Raw genomic sequence first — 19,726 nt, forward strand, 5'->3', positions numbered from 1 at the left:
GAGAGAGAAAAAAATAATATTTTATACCAATAAAGTTGTAAATTTTCAAACTTGTAAGGGGTATTTTTGTTTTTATTAATTTTTGAATTTATTCGACAACCATGGAATAACTAATACCATGGGGGAGGGTGGTATTAGCTATTCCTTGGTTTTGAAGGATTTTGAAGAATAGTCATTCCCATGGAATGGCTATTCCTTGGATCATTTTTCAACCAAACAAAGGAACCAAAATTCCTTGGGAATAAAGGGAGAATAGCTTAGCCATTCCCCCAACAAAACATGCTATAAAAGTTAGAAATTATTGTTTTCAAAAATTTTTTACTAAAATAAATAAAAATAAAAAAGAAAAAAAAAACCTTTCAAATGTAAAAAACAATGTAATTTTGACATAAGGTGTAACAAAAATTAATTTAATTAAAAATGATAAATGTCAATCAATTGATCCAATAAATTATCTTACTTTTATATAATGAATTGGATAGATATTTATTAAAATTTAAACATTTAAGTATAAAAGAGATATCTATATATTATAAATTCAAGTTCATGCAGAATAAGAGAATATAGATAAAAATAATATTAAATTATAATTAAAAAATATTAAATAAATCTATCTTCTAAACATTAAAAGTTAAAAATTATTATTTTTAAGTATTTTTTATTAAAATAAATAAAAATAAAAAACATAAAAAAACATTTCAAATGTTAAAAACAATTTATCTTTAACATAATGTGTAAAAAAAATTAATTCAATAAAAACCTAAAGGTCAAAAAAATAAAAATAAAATTATAATTGAATGACACTTGTCATTCAATTAAAAACTCAATTAAAAAAAATTAAAATATCTTATTTATATATATATATAAACCGTAACACGGCAAACATGAATCCAGAAAAAACAGTAGGGGCATTTTGAAAATTAATAAACATCTTGAGCCCAAATGTTAAACCAGTGTCATATTCGCCATGAAGTGTCATCGGGAAAGACACATTGGAAAATAAAACCACTTAATTGGGGCAATTGGGGAAAAAGGAAAAACATTAAGCCACATTTTTCCACTTATGTCATCAACTTTCACGCTCACACCGAGGGCGTAAACAACACTAACCAATCAGAAGCAAGATATGGGCCTTAGCTCGTGGGCATAAATATAGACAGTGAAGGGCGGCTGGCTGTACTGAAATAAAGCCATAAAAGGACTTAAGGGGGGAGTGTGGTCCCCACAAAGACATAGACATAAACTCAAAAAAGAAAAAAAAAGAAAAAGAAACTCTAACCATAGTTGGAGAAGGAAGCTGTTGGTCATGGATTTTAATGGTGGTGGGTGGAATAATAACATGTTTGTCCTTTTTGTGTTTTGGCATTTCTAGAAAATCTCGGAGGAAAAAAAAGAGATAAAAATAAATTTAAAGAGAGAGAAGAGTGGTGGGAGAGTTTCAAGGGAGGGGACATGCCTAAGTTCTTTCCAACAGAACAATTCTTTGCTTCTTCTTCATGCCTCATCAGATCCCATAGGTCTTTCTTTTCTATCCATCTTCCCTTTCTTTCTTTCACTATCTTTTGTTTATTTGATTCAAGCTTATCCTATCTTTGCATAACCTAACTAGTGCTTTTTTTTTTCTTTGCCTCATTTCCTCTCCTTTCTTTTCTCTATTCTTTCCTTTTTACTTTCTTTCCTTTTTTAATCTGCTTGTACTTTTATAATCTGCCTTATCAGTGGGGTTTTGTTTTATTTGCTGTTTTTCTTTTTTCTTGAATGCATGTTGGTTATGATGATGATGATGATGATGATGAAGTTGTTCTTCTTCTTATTGTAGAAGTTGGGAAAGTTGTTGTTCTTGGTCTAGTGGTTGATACTGTTGTTTCACGTTTTTGTCTTTTTTTTTTCTTTTCTTTTTCTATTTGGGGTGCATTGTGTTTCTACTTGATATACTTTAGGTAAGGCTTTTAAGCTTTATCTTGTCCGTACCGAAAATTTTGACCGTACAGAATAGATTTTATATCCCGGCCCTTTTCTCTCTTGCTCTTAGAAGGAAAATTTGTTGGTCTCTTTTTCTTCTTCTTCTTCTGCTGCTGCTGCTGCTTCTGTTTCTCAATCACCATAAGTTTCTGGGTGAATTTGGAGTTTATTCAGCTAAGATTGGCTATGCTGTTGTAGGCACTGGGATTCTGTAAGTTACAGAGATTTTGTTTTTTTGGTTCACAAGAGTTACTGATATTGAAACGCTATTTTTTGGATAGCTTTCTGGTCTAAGTTTCCTCTTTATCTTGTTGATTGGTTTGTTTTCCCTCTTAAGCTCTCAAATCTGTTATGGTTCTTGTGTTGATTTTTGCTGCATGTCACGAGAAAGCCCCTTAGTCTGTATATCTATGAAATGTAGCTTTACTTTCCTCTAGAACTAGGGTTTTTTTTCAAAAAAAAAAATACTCATATGAATTTGTTGTCACTTTGCTACCTTATTCATGGAAAATCATTATAAGCTTTTCTGTTCTGGTTGTGGACAGTTAATCTTTTGAGGCCCAGCACCAAAACTGTTTGCATATCATCTGGTTTTTCACAACATCTTGTTGCATGCAGAGCAAAACTGCTATTAGTTTTACAGGGTTGACTTTCTGAGCATGCCTAGTGACTGCTCGACCTGCTTCATTTGCTTTTTGAAAATTGACATGTAATGATGACGATGTCTAGATATGTCTGAATTGCTGAATAGATCTAGAATATGTTACTGAATCTGGGTTCTGAACATCATTTTCCATGGAATTTGGATAAGGAACTATTCCTTGCGCTATTATTGTTAAATGTGCTTGCCAACAGCCTTTATGTTCTTCTTCTGTTTCTTCCTCTTTTCTGTTTGTTTTCCTCTCTCCTATTTTAGAATTTGTAAATACACGCTTTTCTTTTGATTTTAACTTTTTTGGTTACATTCATAAATGCTTTCTTGGAATCCCTTGTGAGTTTTATGTATTTAATATTGACTCTTGAATGAGTTCTTGATGATTGAAATAAGCTTCTAAACTATTACCTTTCAATTAGAAATTACAAGTTCTTCATGATTGCCAATTGAATTCCTCTTTAATTTACCCTCCCCAGATGGATTAGTGAACTTGGTTACTCTTATCACTAAATGAAACTTGAACCACTAACTGCATCGACATATAAGAGCATTTTTCTTGCCTCAAAATTTTGGTGGTTTTGGAAAATATGACTGCAGCAAAGGAACACCTCATCAACCATCTTTCGCATTGTTGTTGTTCTTGTCTGTGTGTTTTAGTCAAATTTTAATTAGTCGTCCAATATTAAATTGAGAATCTAGCTTCTGATTTTGGTTCATGTGGTACAGTTAGAGTTTGTTTGATTGAAGTCTCATTATGCAATTTACATGCAATTATAGGGCATGTCATCTTTCTGTAGCTTTGTTCCATTTGTTCATTTATGGTTGAGTTGATGCTGCTTCCATTTTCTTTAGAGTAGCAAATTTTAGCCTTACTAGTTCTCTTGTTTTTGACATTAATTTAGATGTGCTGAGCTTGAGTTGATTGCAAATAATGTTGCTTACATTCATATTTTGAGTATAACTTAGACATCCACAGCTCATTATATCTTTTTTCCACTTTTAGTAGTTAATCTTGGAGTGAGAGAAAAGAATCTATTTGTTGATAAGGATCTTCTGGGTTTTGCATCAAAATTCAAGGCACAATTGATGAATTAGATGGCCATTCGGGTTCAAAACTTGCCAAAGAAAAATATTGATGAAAGTTCTGTTCATTCGCTATCCCATTTATCTGTTAGTTGCCCACCATGGTGGAATTCAAATGAACAGCAAATTGCACAGACTTTACCCCAGAATATAACCTTGAAAGTGGAAACTCCCTCCCAACTGTATCATAATGCAAAGCATTTAGGTCTTCAACTACCAGACCAGGAATCATCATCAGCTCAAGCAATCGGTCAATCTCATCATGAAGTGGGTGTCATAGGAGTGACTAACTCTCAATGCAATTCATCTGAATCTGGTATCGATGTTTCGGATGTGTGATTTATTTGGGAATTTTCACTTCTGTATTATTTTTCTCCCTTTTTTCACCACTTTTCTTGCTAGGTAGATGTAGTTAATGGCTGCAATTTTGTTTTACTGTGATGTTTTTTCATTTGAACTTTTTTCGTTTTTAAGGGGGTGGAGGTTGAAGTGGGAAGAAGGAAGAAATTATTGGTGATGAAGTTAATCATCAAATGCTGTGGGGACTATTACCACTCTAAATACACAACAAATATCTCTACTAGGTTTACATGTGCTTCAATTTGACTTTAACTGAATTGCTAGTGATTAGCTAGAGAAAATATGACCTTTTGGTAGAATTTGTTTTTCCATTCCTATGTTTGATTTAAAATTGTCTGTCTGTGCTATTTTATCTGTTCTAAACTGAAAATCTCATCTTCCATCTTTTAGCAACGTCCTAATTCTTATAGTTAGTTCTTGCAAGTATAGCAAATAAAAATCTTGTTGTTGAGATGGCAGGTGACTGCTTGTGTGATGTTGCTACAAATCTTGTTTGTGGTGGTCTAGAAATTTAATGTGTTTTGCTATAGTTTTTGATTGGGTTACTGAAGAGGGAAGCTTGTTGTCAAGCTTAACAGGTTGACAATGTTTGTCTGATATTGTAATTGTTTTCTCATGCATCAGGTCAGGATGAAAGTTGTGGGAAGGACATTGAGGGTCAAATGAAGCCAGTTTTCTTGCTTAACAATCCAAACACTGTGTTCAGCCCTTCTCATCCAAATTATAACCATTCAATGGTATGTTTAGCAGTCATTATTAAGTTCAGTTTGTTGGTTCTGTTTTAAATTAATATTTTCTCTTCTCGTTTCAGGCTTATGCTCGAAATCCTTATGCTGATGCTTACTTTGGTGGACTATTTACTCCTTATGGGCAACAGGCTATCGTAAGATCTCTGGACTGAGTTATTATAGCTTGCCATTGATCTGCAGTAGTTATTAGTTAGTATTATCAGGGTGAAGTTAGATGTTAGGGTGAATATTTTGTTGGCTATGAATTATTGACACATTAGTAATCACTTTTTCTGTTCAAGATTGCTTCTTAATTGCTTTCTAGGACTTCTTGCAATATGCTGTTTCACTACTATTTAATATTTCTTAGGTGTGGGTATGAAGCTCTAATTTTTTTCTACCCCCACCACCATTCCCCTCTAGTATTGGTCTAGGTTTCACCTTGTTTACCATATAATCTTTCCTGTGAACATTGTTGTTTATATGTTTAACTATGATTCCACCTTGACCAGATTCAGCCCCAGGTGGCAGGAAGTGCACCGACACGAATTCCTCTGCCTCTTGATCTTGACGAAGATGGGCCCATTTATGTCAATGCTAAACAATATCATGGGATTCTTAGGAGGAGGCAATACCGTGCGAAGCTTGAGGCACAAAACAAACTTGTCAAAGCTCGAAAGGTATACAGAATTCATTTGGGCATTTGTTTGTACTCCCTGTGCTACATTTGGTGCCACGGAGTATATATTCTGGAAAATATTGACCAACTTATTGCAATGTTTGTGACCAAAGGACATCGGTACAGCATTGAGAAAAGCATCCGTTATGTATCAATTTTGAATTACTAATAGGCGTACTGCATCAATAATTCTGCTGTGCTTTTTCATGGTTGATAGTAACAGCTTAAATCCACTCATCTGCCTTGGTTTGAATCAAATGCAGCCATACCTTCATGAATCTCGGCATCTTCATGCACTGAATAGGGTTAGGGGATCTGGAGGACGATTTCTTCCCACCAAGAAGCTCCAACAGTGTGATCCAACGTTCAACACAAGTTCCCATTGCATCTCTGATACCAGCTGCTCAGACCAAAAGAATAGTAGATCAGAATTTGAGAGCCGTTGCTCACACACAGCAGAATACGTTGGTTCAAGTACAAGCTGCTCTGACATCACAAGTGTCTCCAACAGTGATGGCAATTTCCAGCAGCCAGAACACAGATTCTCAGACATCTCTCCTCATGTGGGCAGCCACATGCGAAATAGTGGTAGTATGTGCAATGGAATACAACACTGCGCTTCGATTGTCCGGTGAGAAGGGGCAGCGAAGACGGCAACTCATCCTTGGCTTTATCAAATTATCTTTCATGCATGTTGTGAAAAGTGTCTGAGAGAGACTGTAAACTGTCCTAAGATCTCTTGTACGGTTCTGCCTCTTGCTTTTACATTCTAGGAATGACAGCTTTGTTGAAAAGAGTTTGGCTTGGAATTTTATTTCGATGATCCTTGACTTGGTTTTTACCTTTAATGATTGTTTTTATGTTAACAATGCAAAATCTTTGCATAATTTCAGATCATTGGTAAGCAAATGAGTGAATTCCATCCTTTTCCAGATGAGACCTAACATGATTGTGTGACCTGTGAAGCACTAGGGTTCGTGCTGTAGTTGACCCATCACCCATCGCCCATTGCCCATTTCAGCTTTCCCCTAGCAAACAAACAATGTCCTACCTTGCATTTTGGACCCTAGGGCAGGGACAGCACGTTCTTGTTTGAGAGTTCCAACCCAATTCCTGTTTCATGGATGTAAGAATTGAAGTTAGCAAAAAGGAAAAACTAAAAAAATGTATTAGGGAATCTTACCTTGCAATTGCATGGCAATGGAAAACTTACCTAATAAAGAAGAATTAAGAACAGGGTGCTTACAAAATAAAGAAAGATTAAGAACATGGTTTTTCTATGAGATTATTCTCTACCCAAAAGTTGGGTAGAGGCTTGTGTAATTATTCCAAAGAGATCTAATTGGGCGCTGACAAGGATAATTTATACCCTAAACATACACTAAAATGTATGATACTTCTTTAGTTACAAAAAAAAAAAAAAAAGAAGACATAAATTTTAGTATGATATTCCATCAACTTATACAAATATTGGCATAATTTACTAAACTATTGTTGTTGTCTGCTTAGCTCATGATTGATTCTTTTATTTTATTTATGGAATAAAGATTTGAGTGTGTCTCAACTATGCAATATGCCTGGGTGCTGAAGGATGAAAATATGTTGAACATCATACAGTGTATTATTTAGTAGTAAAGAAGAAAATTGGACCAACTGTGAAAATGCATCGTAAGGTCAAGTCAATGCTTTCTTCCTTTGCAGCCTTTTTTTGTTTATTATAGAATACTCAAATATTGAATCATTCAATTGAGATTTATTACAGTCTTACCTTATTATAAGTATATATATATATAATAAAATCTTTATAAATTAATAATCTTGATTAAATAATATTTTGATCGATCTCGATTTGAGATCAATGCAGTAAATTATATAACTTGTTAAATTTATAAGATAATATATTTAAAAAAAAACACATAAATCCCATTTGATATATAAATTAATAACCTCTTTATACATCAAAATTAAATACATACGTGACTCAATTAGGAGGACTTGACTCAAATGTTATTTGTTTTTTTTAAAATTGATGTCTCCTTAAATCTCATCTCTGACTTTTCTTGGTATTGAACAAGCCACTCATAGAAAACTTTTTCTAGCTCTGGAAATTTTGCAGCTTTGTATCATTTAGCATCACATTTTTTAATGTTGGCTGATATATATTCTAATGACCTCTTAATTGTATTTGATATTGTCATCTAGATTACTTGCAAGTTAAACTTTTCTTACACTAACTATTATAATTGCTTTTGAGTGTAATTTGGATTTTTTATATTATATTTACATAATGCTTTACGCATTTCACTTGTCATTATTGATTTCTTTACATATTTGATATGAGAAGCCATTATATTTAGTTTTATCATTTTTGACACTATATGTTCCATTATATTTAGTTTTATCATTTGTAATATTGTATGTTCTTTTTATAGATGTGTTTATTTGACTTAATGTTTATGAAGTATATTAATTAGGTGAACATCGAATACAATTTTAGTTTGTTGCAAAAAGGAATAGATTCATGATTTTTATTTAATAAAATTAATTACATTCATGAATTTGTTTTGATTAAATAAATACATATAATAATAATAATAATAATATATTATAATTCGGTGACTAGGTGATATTCGTATAACTATAATATACAATACATCTATTAAGTTCAATGTTTTAAAAAAATAAAAATATTTTTATAAATTAATATAAAAATTAATAAATGATTAATTTATCAATTAAATAATATCTTAATTAATTAATAAATTTTCATGATTTTAAGGATATTAATTTATAGAGATTATGATTATATAAAATTATTCATTTCTCCTTTGAAAAACATAACGTAAAATAAAAGAATCAAACCAGAGGCCAATTAAATTTCATAAATGGAAAAATTAATTGGACAGGTTAAAAGGGAAGACATAAATAAAAATCATCTCCCTTAAAATTAAAGGAGCCCAACTAATTTTATAAATGAAAAAGTTAAATGAAAATGTATAAAAGTCTCCATGGTAACTAACCTAAACCCGAGTGGCCAATGTCCCTGCTGAGGGGACCCAATCACCCCTCCAAAGCAAACAAAATTATCTGGAAATTCAATAAATGAAAGAAAATTAAACCAACCAACCAGGAAACTCCACATAAAAAACAGTATCCCGAGAAGCAGAAACCCAAAAACAAAGAAAGGGCTTAAGCAAAGAAAAAAAAAAAAGCTACGAGTACGACAACGAGAAAAGAGGAAGAAGAAGAAGAAGAAGAAAATGGTGTCGTACATGAGCTTGTTGTTGTACGGAGTGGGAGGGATAGTGGTGGCGGGGATGGCGTTGCTGGTGGCGTTTCAGGAGAAGCTCGTTTACGTTCCGGTTTTACCGGGTCTAACCAAGTCTTACCCGATAACACCGGCCCGGCTCCGACTCATCTACGAGGACGTTTGGCTCCGATCCTCCGATGGAGTCCGACTGCATGCTTGGTTCATCAAGCTCTTGCCTGACTGTCGAGGTCATTGTCACTCCTGATCCGCCTTTTTTTAGCGTTTTATTTAGTTTTTGTTATACTTTTGAATGAATTATAGGAATTGCGCTTGTGCTTTTTTTTTTGGGAGGGAATTAGGGTTTGGTTTTCGGTTTGAATTTTTTGAGCTAGTGATTTTTTTGCTGGGTTAAGAATGTTTTTGGTTGAATGCTATTTTTAGGTTGATTTCGGTTTTGGAAGAATTTTGTTGCATTTTTAATTTTGTTTTTGGAATGTTATCTTCAATTGACAATTAGAATGTATAATTTGTCTTTATCTATCTTTTTTGCTTTGTTTGAACTTTGAATGTAAGATTATGGAAACAAATGTAAATGCTAAGGGTGTATTTGAACTAACTGAGAGCTGAACTAATTGTTGAGATTGAATGTATGGTGGTGGTTACTGTGATCTAAAAGTAGCTGCAAAATTATGGGAAAGATGTGATTTATTTGATAGATATCAGTTAGTGGGTTTTGTTTATGATTGATAACATGCTTTTTGTTCAATTTGATAAGATTGATATATGCATGCATAACTGTTGTGTTTCTCTTAAAATGTTCATCGTGTCTGTTTTAATTTGTTTTGGGTTAGGAACTTGGCTGGTTATTGTAAGGCATTGAAAGTGTTGGAGAAAGACAAGTAAATAGTTGGCTGGAAAATGGAAAATGAAAACAGCAGCATACACTAGGCATTCATGTGAACGCTTGGCATATGCATAAGCTAAGATGTGGGCTTGTAATATTGTCACACATGTACATTGGTATTTTGTGATTAAGATTGTAATACTCTTTCTCCGCTTAAAAAGTAGTGCCACTGGTTTTGCAGGTCCAACCATCCTGTTTTTCCAAGAGAATGCTGGAAGTATCCTTTCATCATCATTAGTATTTTTGTATTATAATTCTTACTCTTTCACAGTTTAGTGAATTCAGTTGACAAAACATTTTCTTTTTGTGAAATCCATGGACCTTGGGCAGCCTTGACCACTGATCTGCAGATATTGCTCATCGTCTGGAAATGGTTCGCATAATGTTACAGAGGTTACACTGCAATGTCTTCATGCTTTCATATCGAGGGTGTGTGTCCTCAATGTCTAATGTGATGCTTCTCTGTTTAAACTTTCCTATGTTATGGCCATCATAATCTTTATTACACTTAGCATACCGCTAAACTAATTTATGAACTTAACATGTGATTGATAAAAACAGTTATGGAGCAAGTGATGGTTATCCTTCTCAGCATGGAATTATAAATGATGCTCAGGTTGCTATTTTGTCAGTTGTTGTATTCTAGATTTAAAAAGCTACTTCCTTAACAAAATAGTGTCTTAACCATTACTTTCTTTTCCTGTTTTTTTCCCATTTAGGCTGCATTGGATCATCTCTCTCAGCGGACTGATATTGACACAGATAGAATAATAGTCTTTGGAAGATCACTTGGGGGTGCTGTTGGAGCTGTACTCACTAAAAACAATCCTGATAAGGTATCCCTTTTTAGTGATTATTTTGATTACATTTCTTTCTCTTGAGACTAGAGAGATTTAGAATCAGAAACCAGTATATGACAGTCATGTGGCTCAAACTCATACTGGATACCAGAGCAGCATACCGGTTGAACATGTTATACTCGTTGGATTGTTGCCTGGCTAAACTCTGGTGATGTCTGCTTTAACATGACATGACATGACATGATTACATCAATAGCATGCCAAGATTTTAACTATATTTAGCACATCATACTTGTAAAATGTGAGGTTTGATTGGGGTTGTTGGATTAATTGTGTCTTGCGCCAAAGATTTGTCTCTACCTTCATGAGGCAGAGAAATATGATCTAGTCTAAAGCTGAAAGGATAATGGGAAAACTGGAAATGTGCTAATGAAATAAATTCTGGTAATATTAACAACCCACATAGCTGGGATTTGAGAATTAGTATAGTGTTGACAACCTAATGTAGCTTGACCAGAGCACATAAATTTTCTCAATGGAGCATACATGTTGAACAGGATTTTTCATATTTTTGGGCAATGTAGATGTGGTTACAGAGGTGTTTAGTCCACTTCTAGGTGTCATCATTGTTCAATTTAGTTGGCTTTTAATTTGCATTTATTTGGGCAGTTATCATCCCAAGTTGGTTACTATTACTCTATATTGAATGAGTTTCTTCCATTGTTGCTTTGATCAGGTTGCTCTATTTTGTTCTATTTATTCTCTTATAGTTGCTATGATCTTCTGACGGATGATAGAGGGATTTTTACAATCATTATATATGTTTCTGGCAAGACATACCTACAGTAGTTTCGATATTTTTGCACTAAATAATCCTTTTATCCTTTTGAGGTCATATTCGGCATATCATTTCTTGGCTTGCCTTTAAAATTGCAGGTTGCTGCACTGATACTGGAAAACACTTTCACATCCATTTTGGACATGGCTGGAGTATTATTGCCTTTCCTGAAGTGGTTTATTGGAGGCCCTGGTACAAAAGGTCCTAAAATTCTTAATTTTCTTGTCCGCTCTCCATGGAGCACCATTGATATCATTGGCCAGGTAGTTACATGTAACTTTAACTTAACTTCCTGACTCTTTTAGACTCCATTGTCGACATGTAGATCAATGAATGAAACATCCCTTAATAGCTGTTAGCTGTCAATGTCTCATGGTCCTGGGTATGTAAAGTAGTTTTTGATATGAGCATGCACCTTCAATAAGAATTTTTTATGTGAATTGTGAAGGGAAATGAGTTTCTTAGTTTGGTAAGCAACTGTTTAGACATTTATAGATCTGATTACAATCAATTCTTGGGCCCTAAGCTTTTTCAGGTAAGTGGGTTTTTGACATGGAATTGGGATAAAGTTGTTTGTTACCCAATTTTTGCACTTTGGGTTGGGCCTCTTTTTCCATTGCCAATTGATTTTAGATTGGATGCTTAAGAGAAAATTACTGCAGATACAATGTGAACCTATTTCCATTTTAATATTTACCAAATTGAAATCTACACATGTTCCATTCTGGCAAAATAACATTTATTAATTTCTACATTTGGTTTTGCAATTTCTTAACTAGGAATACATGGTGATGATGCTTTTTCTGCCTTTTTTCCTTTGTCATTGCTTATATATGTGTTTGTGTGTGCACTCTAAGCCTCTGTCACTTCACTAGTTCATACATCCTTTGTAATTTTGAACTTAACATCTGCAGGTCAAGCAGCCTATCCTTTTTCTTTCTGGTTTGCAAGACGAGATGGTTCCCTCATCCCACATGCAAATGCTGTATGCTAAAGCAGCAGCTCATAACAGGCAATGCCTCTTTGTAGAATTCCCTGCTGGCATGCACATGGACACTTGGTTAGCTGGTGGTGACCACTACTGGAGAACAATTCAGCAGTTCTTTGAACAACATGTGCCAGAGAAAAAGCAAAATGAATCACCAAATGGCTATGGTAATTTACCTTTCCCCGATGAAATTGTTACCAGATGATATTTGATAGGATTAGTTTTTGGCCTCTGGATTTTTGTCTATCTCATGTTATAAATTTGCCTGCTTAGGTTGAAATTAATGGTTGGCATTTAATTTTTTTTCCCAAATCCCTGCTTTTTCCCCAACCCTAGAAGCACCTTGTATGCAACCTGGTATCTGCATCTTGTTGATAGTCTATTGTTGGAAGCTTCTAATGTCATGACAGCAGGGCTACATTGTTTAATATTATATTTGACTGGAGTATTAAACTGGAATATTTTTGCACCAAACCTTTAAATGCCTTTATTTTTGGTGCATGTGGTGGGCGAAGCCCAACTAAGAAACAAACCAACCTAGGCTGGATAATCCTGCCAAATCTTCGTCAAGCCTATTCCAAAGTCCATCTGGTGGTCAGTCATGAAAGTTGTTTCGAAAAGGTAATAAGTATCGCCATTATGGTGCTAGGGAATAACACACCCACGAAACTGGGCTTCGTGCTTTCTGTTCTCTCCCAGTTTTCCTGTCTTCTTGCTTGCATAGTAGTCGCAACTGCCAATAATATGCAATTACTCTCACCACTTTCCACTTTGTTGCACCCTACTCCTGGGCCTTTTTCTTTTTTTTCCCTCTTATTGATGGATGCCTGATGCTGTTTTCAGATTTCGAGAGGAGGTGACTGGCTGGCATGTAGCTTTTGAGAATTAATTGTTTGGCTCACACCCTGGATCTCAAACTTTGTGCCTTTTCTTTTGAAGCTGCAGCTGTTAGAAGCTCTCTATAACCTGCAGCCTGCTTCCCTTGATCATTCTCTCCAAGAGTTTTTTGCCAGCATACAAACATAAGCTGATCAAAAGGATAGAGAAAAGGAAGCTGGATGCCACTTTAGTATACCGTATGACTTTGACAAACACACAAAATACCATTTTAATTCTGACTGGTTCTCATTGTATGAAATAAGAAGTCTCTTGAAAAAAAGAAATGCAGATGTATGGTTGGTGCTGATTTCCTGAACTATTTGTATCTCTATTTTCCCATGGGACAGTAGACGTTCCAGCATTTGTTTGACAAGTTACGTTTTTTTTTTTTTTTGAACTCTTCTATTGTCTTAATGGTAGTTTTGGACGGTTGGTAAGTCTTTATATGGAATGTGGTCGAAACTAGAAACCTCTTCTTCTACTTTTATAAGATGTACAAAATTTAGTCGTATGAATTGAGATGAAGATTCAATTCATTTAGAAGAAACTACAAGAATTAGGCCTAGATATTGGAATTGAGATATAACTGAAGCAGCAAACACCTGTCATTGTTTTGTCACCCTAAACCCCAATTTGTCAACCGGACCTCCGATCATGACCTTTGATGAAGATCGCACTCAAAAAGGATGTTTACTGTAAGGTTAAAGTTCAAACACGGTCCACCCCGACGGGACCTTTTGACAGCGAAAGAAAGCTTTCCTCGACGTGGGCCACTTAAATTAACGTCTGTGGGTAGTGGTAGGGGCATCATTCTCCTCCGATCAATAAAATGGACGCAGCAAGAGGCTAAACCGGAGCTGAGGGTGTTCAGGCTTAAAAACTCTGTTCTGTCCCTTTGCCCCGTGCTGGTTCGATTCAGGCTTAACATTGAATCTTTCCAGTGGCATGGAGCGCTGATTTTACCTCTAGGCTGCAGAGGAAGGGATCAAGATTCAAGACAAATTGTGGGACACGTGTACGGCGACGGACCATCATCGTTCTGCCGTGTGATTGTGATTAGTTGCAATTTGCAAATCCCCTTTCTCGTCACATCTGAATGTAAATCTTATCGAATTATCTCATATTTTTCTCGATAAACCCAAGAAATGAAAACGGTGGACATTGGAACTGGACAATCTTTGTATCTACATTCCAGGAGAAAACAACCACCCGCGGCTCACCCCATCTCGGAACCCTAACCTTACCCAAAATTCCAGCTCCGAAATCGGTTTCAAATCCGCATTATACCCCCCGCAGCAACAGTAACTCCCGCTACGTGGCTAGCTTGCAACCATATAGTTTACGCCGCGTGGCTTATACGGTCCCTATCATCCATGTCAGACCTAGGCATCACCCCTAATCCCAATCTCAAAGAGGAAAAAACATTAGGAAAAATCTCCATTTTGGGGAATAACAATTATTATTAATTTAAACAAATACACTGATAGTAGTATTCTTTTTCTGTGTCTCTTCTTCTGGTGCTGAAATGTTTCTTGTTGGATATACCAAGTCGAGCACACTATAGATTTCCGATTTTATCCTTCTTCTTTTTCTCTCTGTTTCTTGGTTCTTCTTTCCTTTTGCCTCCCCATATCTGCCTTCTCTTTTCTCAGTGGAGTGAAGTGTTCGGAAATGGACGGAGGAACTCAGTACAACCTGAGAACAGTAGAGGAGGTCTTTAGGGATTTCAAAGGCCGTCGGGCCGGCATGATCAAAGCCTTAACCACTGGTCTCTCTTGTCTCTTCTCTCTTCTTTTTTTCCCCTCAAATTTATTCATAGTACGAACCGAGTAGTGCCTTTGAGTTTCTTAGGGTTACTTTTTACATGGTTTTGCTCCGCATTCTAATTTTCAATTTTGGCTTCTTTGTTTTTCTTTTGTTGTCGCAGATGTTGGAGAATTTTATGAGCAGTGCGATCCTGGTTAGGGCTTCTGTCTCTCTCTCTCTCTCTCGCAATTTTGCTTGTATTCTGAGATATATCGCACATTCAAAACTTGAGTTGTTACGTTATGATTCTTGGACGTAGTAATTCAGAAGTTGCTCAAATTGACTTCTTTCCTTTCCCATATGATTACAGTATTCTAGAATTTGAAGTTATCTGTTGCTTGCCTTTTGACAAAGCAATGCTGTATCTTTAGTTCATTTAGAGAGGTACTTTGGGTTGTCGGCAATGAAATAAGTAGATGACTTGTTAAAAATGTGAGATGCAAGTTGACTGAGCTTGTCTCTGGATAATTATTTGTATGTTTTAAGTTTAAATGCGTATTTTGAACTTGTTGCCAAACTCTTGAGGTGTTCGAATAAATTTGTGTTTAACCTTGTTGCTTCTTTTGCATTTTCCTCAATTTTTTTCAGTTTTGATTGAAACAAGGATTTGTACTATAACCTTCTTAATCTCCAAAGCATGTTTAGAATGATATTCCATTTGTTTGGTTATCTGGAGTCTTGTCTTTAAGGTGCCTTGATAGTTATACGTAGCGAAAATATCCTTATTTGTTTCTGTAGGTACTACAACCTATACTAACTATGTAATATATGCAAATTATTTATAAGTTGTTGCCTATTCTTGAAGGCTTGTTTCTTGTTCAGGTATTATGTCGTAAGTAATTTGCCAAACCTATTATGTCTACTTGAATTTTAATTGATCAACATTTATTTTAGAGAAGGAGAATCTTTGCTTGTATGGATTCCCTGATGAACATTGGGAAGTTAATTTGCCTGCTGAGGAAGTGCCTCCAGAGCTCCCAGAGCCTGCATTAGGTATTAACTTTGCTAGAGATGGGATGCAAGAAAAGGACTGGTTGTCACTTGTTGCTGTTCACAGTGATGCATGGTTATTAGCGGTGGCTTTCTATTTTGGTGCTAGGTTTGGTTTTGATAAGGCTGACAGGTATAATTTTTTTCCCTTACCTGCTGCATTATGTTGCATTTTTCTTTCCCTTTTGAATACAGATGGGAGGCAATATTGATGTATGGTGGACTGCATACATAATAGACTTTGCTCTAACTGTAAGCATTGGTGGTAGAAAAAGTAATAATATTAGGAAATGGGTACATGAAAAAAATTTCATGTAGCCATTATGTCTTTCTCAGGCTTCTTCATGTGAAACATGTCATGTGGAACAAGTATTTAAACCTTTTACTGGCTATAAGTGCATGTAAGCATGTTGTTCACATCTTTGACCCTGGGTGCTGCAGGTTTAGTCAAGGACATCTGAGTTAATGCTGGACATGTAGCTTGGGGACAGATATTTAAAAATTGAGTGGAATATTTCTACATAAAATATTATTAATATAAACAAATTAGAAGAAAAAGATTGAATGGAATATTTCATTATAAGGAATAATTTCTTCATTTTTGTAGTGTATATCAGTTTGCTGGATATTCTTGTGCTTGTAATGGTGGTTGATTGAAGGACTTATTTGCAAACATATGCAAACTTTGATGCAGGAAACGTCTCTTCACTATGATAAATGATCTCCCAACAATATTTGAAATTGTCACCGGAAGTGCCAAGAAACAGGCAAAGGAGAAGTCATCAGTTTCAAATCACAGCAGCAACAAATCCAAGTCAAGCTCAAAACCGGTAAGAGGGGCATTAATGCTTAAAATTTTCCTGGTAGCTGGAGTAAAGTATGGATATTGGTTAATAGTAATGTCAAAGTCCAGAAGTGATGTGGGTATGCTATAAAGTCTGAATTTAGGTTATTGGGATATCTAGAACTTATTTGTTCTATCCCTTGATTTATAATTTGCTGAACCTTCCTTTTTCTCTTTCCTTTTTTGCGCCAAACTCAGCTGAACATTCTAATAAACCAAATTATGTAATTTTAAAGGTAATTATGGCCTGTAATCTTCTGTCAATTGTCCATTGGTAATGTCGGTACTTATTCAGCATGTCAAGGCTGTTTTGGGGTGCACATCTTTTTGTTCTGTACCATGCTTTTTTGGGGATCTATCTACATGAGGTGTCATCATCATTCTTTGTTGCATCAATTTAGAATTCCTGAACCTGGATTCTCATGACCGTCTATGATTTTTTTATATTAGCCTTGTTTCAGATTTCCTTTTTGTGGTGGTAGTACTGTTTTGATCAAGAAAAGTAACTTACTGATTCAATTGGGTATATGGGTCAAGAGCTAAGCCAAGGGTAGCACTATCAATTTAGTATCAATTGCATGTGTGATTCTTTTAATTGTTTCAGTGTTGTTTATATTTGTTTCCATTTATGTGCAATGATGTACATGTTTATTTCCTCTGTTTTAATTTGGCAATGAATATAAATTCAGAGAGGCTCTGAATCTGCTAAATATTCAAAGAGCCTGCAGGCCAAGGATGAGGAAGAGGGATTGGATGAGGAAGATGAAGAGGAGCATGGGGAAACCTTGTGTGGTGCATGTGGAGAGAACTATGCTTCAGATGAGTTCTGGATTTGTTGTGACATATGTGAAAAGTGGTTTCATGGCAAATGTGTAAAGATCACCCCTGCCAGGGCTGAGCACATCAAGCAGTACAAGTGCCCCTCTTGCAGCAACAAGAGAGCACGACCTTGACATTAAGGAGATGCTGAGTTTTTCCCTCATGTAATTCTCCCATGCTCTTGGCAGCCAACTGTTTAGGTGGTCAGATTTTCTGTGCTGGGCCAAGTTGGCCTGCTTATGTATCAAGTACTTTTCTAGGGGACTTTCAGGTGGATATATTAGGATTGATAGAGTTTTCAGGTGCTGAACTTTTATTCTATTTGATTCCAGAATTGGGATATACAATATTTCCGGTGTAGGAAATCTTTTTTCCCTGTTCTGTTGGCTACATACTGCATAGAATGTGTTGTTTCTTTTTGCTATATTTGCGGAGGGTCTGGTTGCAGACGTTTGATTGAAGTCCAACTGTAGTTACATTCCTCTTTCCACTCTTCTTTTGGAGCTTTGGCAAATTTTGAACCTGAAATCTTACCCCACCATCATTGAGATTGGAAGAGAACTGAATCATGACACAATTGGGTGAACTAAACTAAGTCCTGCCTATCAATATTCCTGGAGGCTCAGTCACCAGTAACTTTTCGGTAGTGTTGGTTAATGGTTGGTATTACTATGAAGTATGAACTGAAGTGCTTCATCTGTGGTTAGTATTTGGCAGCCATGTCCCGAATGGGGATGGGAGGTTTGTTGGTGTGTCTCATGAATATGATATCATACATTATATGACGGCGGAAGTTAAAGCTGTCGTTGACATGTGAGTTGGGTTTACCACAAAGTCAATCGTCAATGTCATAGATTATTGATGAAGTTTTCTTTCATGTCTCCCCAACATTAAATCGCACAGAAAATTATTGGAAAGACTGAAAGAATGCCTTATCTCAGAGAAAAATAAAAGGGGAAAGATAGAAAGGACAGTAGAGGTGGATGTTTTCTATTTTTTTTTCCCATTAATGAGAAAATAATTCTTGTCCTTTTTGACCTTTCCACTCCCGTTTATCACCTTTTCGATCCCACTACAAACTAGTACCCGAAATTGCTTTGTGACCATACATGTGGCTCACTTAATTTCATGTAGGACTTGACTGTGGACTCAGCCCTTTCTCTCCCACTTAGAAATTAATCTTACTTCACTCACTGTTATAAACAGTAATGATTCGGATTCGAATTCATTGATTAATAGATAATTTTTTTATTTAAAAAATAAAATTTGAATTCTCCTCATCCAAATTCAAGATAATAATAATAATAATAATCATGGCCTGCTACTCCCTTTCTCAAACTCACCAGTTCTCATTCTTAAATTCTTCACATGCCTCTCTCCCTTGCTTTTCCATTAGAAATTCAATTCCTTGTTTCCTTGCAATGGCGACTCCTGCATTTGCCCATCCAACTGAGCACTTCCTTGTTTCAAAAATTATTGTTGCGCCGCAACTCAATCACACAGGAAGAAGGCTGTTGATGATGATGGAAATTAGGAATAACCTAGTCCTATGAACCCTACATGTGTATGTACACATGTACATATCCTGTATAATATAATTGTACATACTTATCTAATTTTGAAAAAAACAAAACATGTTTCATATTTTTAATTTCTCATGATATCAAAGTTGAAATCATTGCTCGACTTCTTGTTCTCCTTAATCGCTTCAAAATTTCTTTATTTTTTTTAACTCGTTGTTTCCTTATTTTTCAAAGTAAACCATTAATTTTTTGTTTGTTTTAATCTTTTTTTCATTCAATTCTCATGGCATCAAGCAGTACCCTTCCTCTTTATTTCTATCTTTATCGAACATCAGTCCAATCTTATCTTCATTAAATTGAATTTTAAAAATCACTTCTTCTGAGATGATCAAGTCACTCCTTTTGACCCTCTTGTTACAGTTGAAAATACTAATACAACATCATTTACTAATCCATTCCATAATACTGTGAGTGGATAAAGAAGTAACCCTATAGAGACAAGGCACCCTCCATATTCCCAAGTTTCAATAGAAACTCATAAATTGACGATACTCAATATCCTGGCACTCAAGGATCCCAAAGGCAAAGAAAATAGTTTTCCATAATCTTATCTTAGCG

At 35.3% G+C, this 19,726-nt stretch overlaps 3 protein-coding genes across 7 annotated transcripts; all 3 read left to right on the top strand.

Annotated features, from left to right (window-relative positions):
• LOC18588323 (nuclear transcription factor Y subunit A-3) lies at positions 1,406-6,315 on the top strand. Of its 2 annotated transcripts, none has more exons than XM_007012641.2 (6): positions 1,406-1,517; positions 3,621-4,016; positions 4,685-4,797; positions 4,872-4,943; positions 5,301-5,468; positions 5,731-6,315. In XM_007012641.2, exons 2-6 carry the CDS (start codon positions 3,713-3,715, stop codon positions 6,100-6,102), a joined length of 1,029 nt encoding a protein of 342 aa, XP_007012703.1. In that variant the 5' UTR covers positions 1,406-1,517; positions 3,621-3,712; the 3' UTR covers positions 6,103-6,315. The 2 variants fall into 2 exon arrangements, with proteins under 2 accessions (XP_007012703.1, XP_007012705.1); XM_007012643.2 differs by having other exon boundaries at positions 3,624-4,016.
• On the top strand, positions 8,552-13,607 carry LOC18588324 (protein bem46). Of its 3 annotated transcripts, XR_001929494.1 has the most exons (9): positions 8,552-8,965; positions 9,803-9,838; positions 9,972-10,050; positions 10,183-10,237; positions 10,341-10,457; positions 11,358-11,522; positions 12,174-12,414; positions 12,763-12,868; positions 13,091-13,607. XR_001929494.1 is itself a non-coding variant. In XM_007012650.2 (8 exons), the coding sequence occupies exons 1-8, from the start codon at positions 8,728-8,730 to the stop codon at positions 13,210-13,212; spliced, it is 957 nt and encodes a 318-aa protein (XP_007012712.2). In that variant the 5' UTR covers positions 8,557-8,727; the 3' UTR covers positions 13,213-13,607. The 3 variants fall into 3 exon arrangements, 2 of the variants coding, with proteins under 2 accessions (XP_007012712.2, XP_007012710.2); XM_007012650.2 differs by lacking the exon at positions 12,763-12,868 and having other exon boundaries at positions 8,557-8,965; positions 13,187-13,607; XM_007012648.2 differs by lacking the exon at positions 12,763-12,868 and having other exon boundaries at positions 8,563-8,965.
• Positions 14,058-18,046, top strand: LOC18588326 (PHD finger protein ALFIN-LIKE 4). Of its 2 annotated transcripts, none has more exons than XM_007012653.2 (5): positions 14,058-14,894; positions 15,054-15,086; positions 15,827-16,055; positions 16,617-16,752; positions 17,495-18,046. In XM_007012653.2, exons 1-5 carry the CDS (start codon positions 14,798-14,800, stop codon positions 17,717-17,719), a joined length of 720 nt encoding a protein of 239 aa, XP_007012715.1. In that variant the 5' UTR covers positions 14,058-14,797; the 3' UTR covers positions 17,720-18,046. The 2 variants fall into 2 exon arrangements, with proteins under 2 accessions (XP_007012715.1, XP_007012714.1); XM_007012652.2 differs by having other exon boundaries at positions 14,064-14,894; positions 17,456-18,046.

This window comes from Theobroma cacao, chromosome 9, assembly GCF_000208745.1.
Source record: "Theobroma cacao cultivar B97-61/B2 chromosome 9, Criollo_cocoa_genome_V2, whole genome shotgun sequence".
In the NCBI taxonomy this organism is placed as follows: domain Eukaryota; kingdom Viridiplantae; phylum Streptophyta; class Magnoliopsida; order Malvales; family Malvaceae; genus Theobroma; species Theobroma cacao.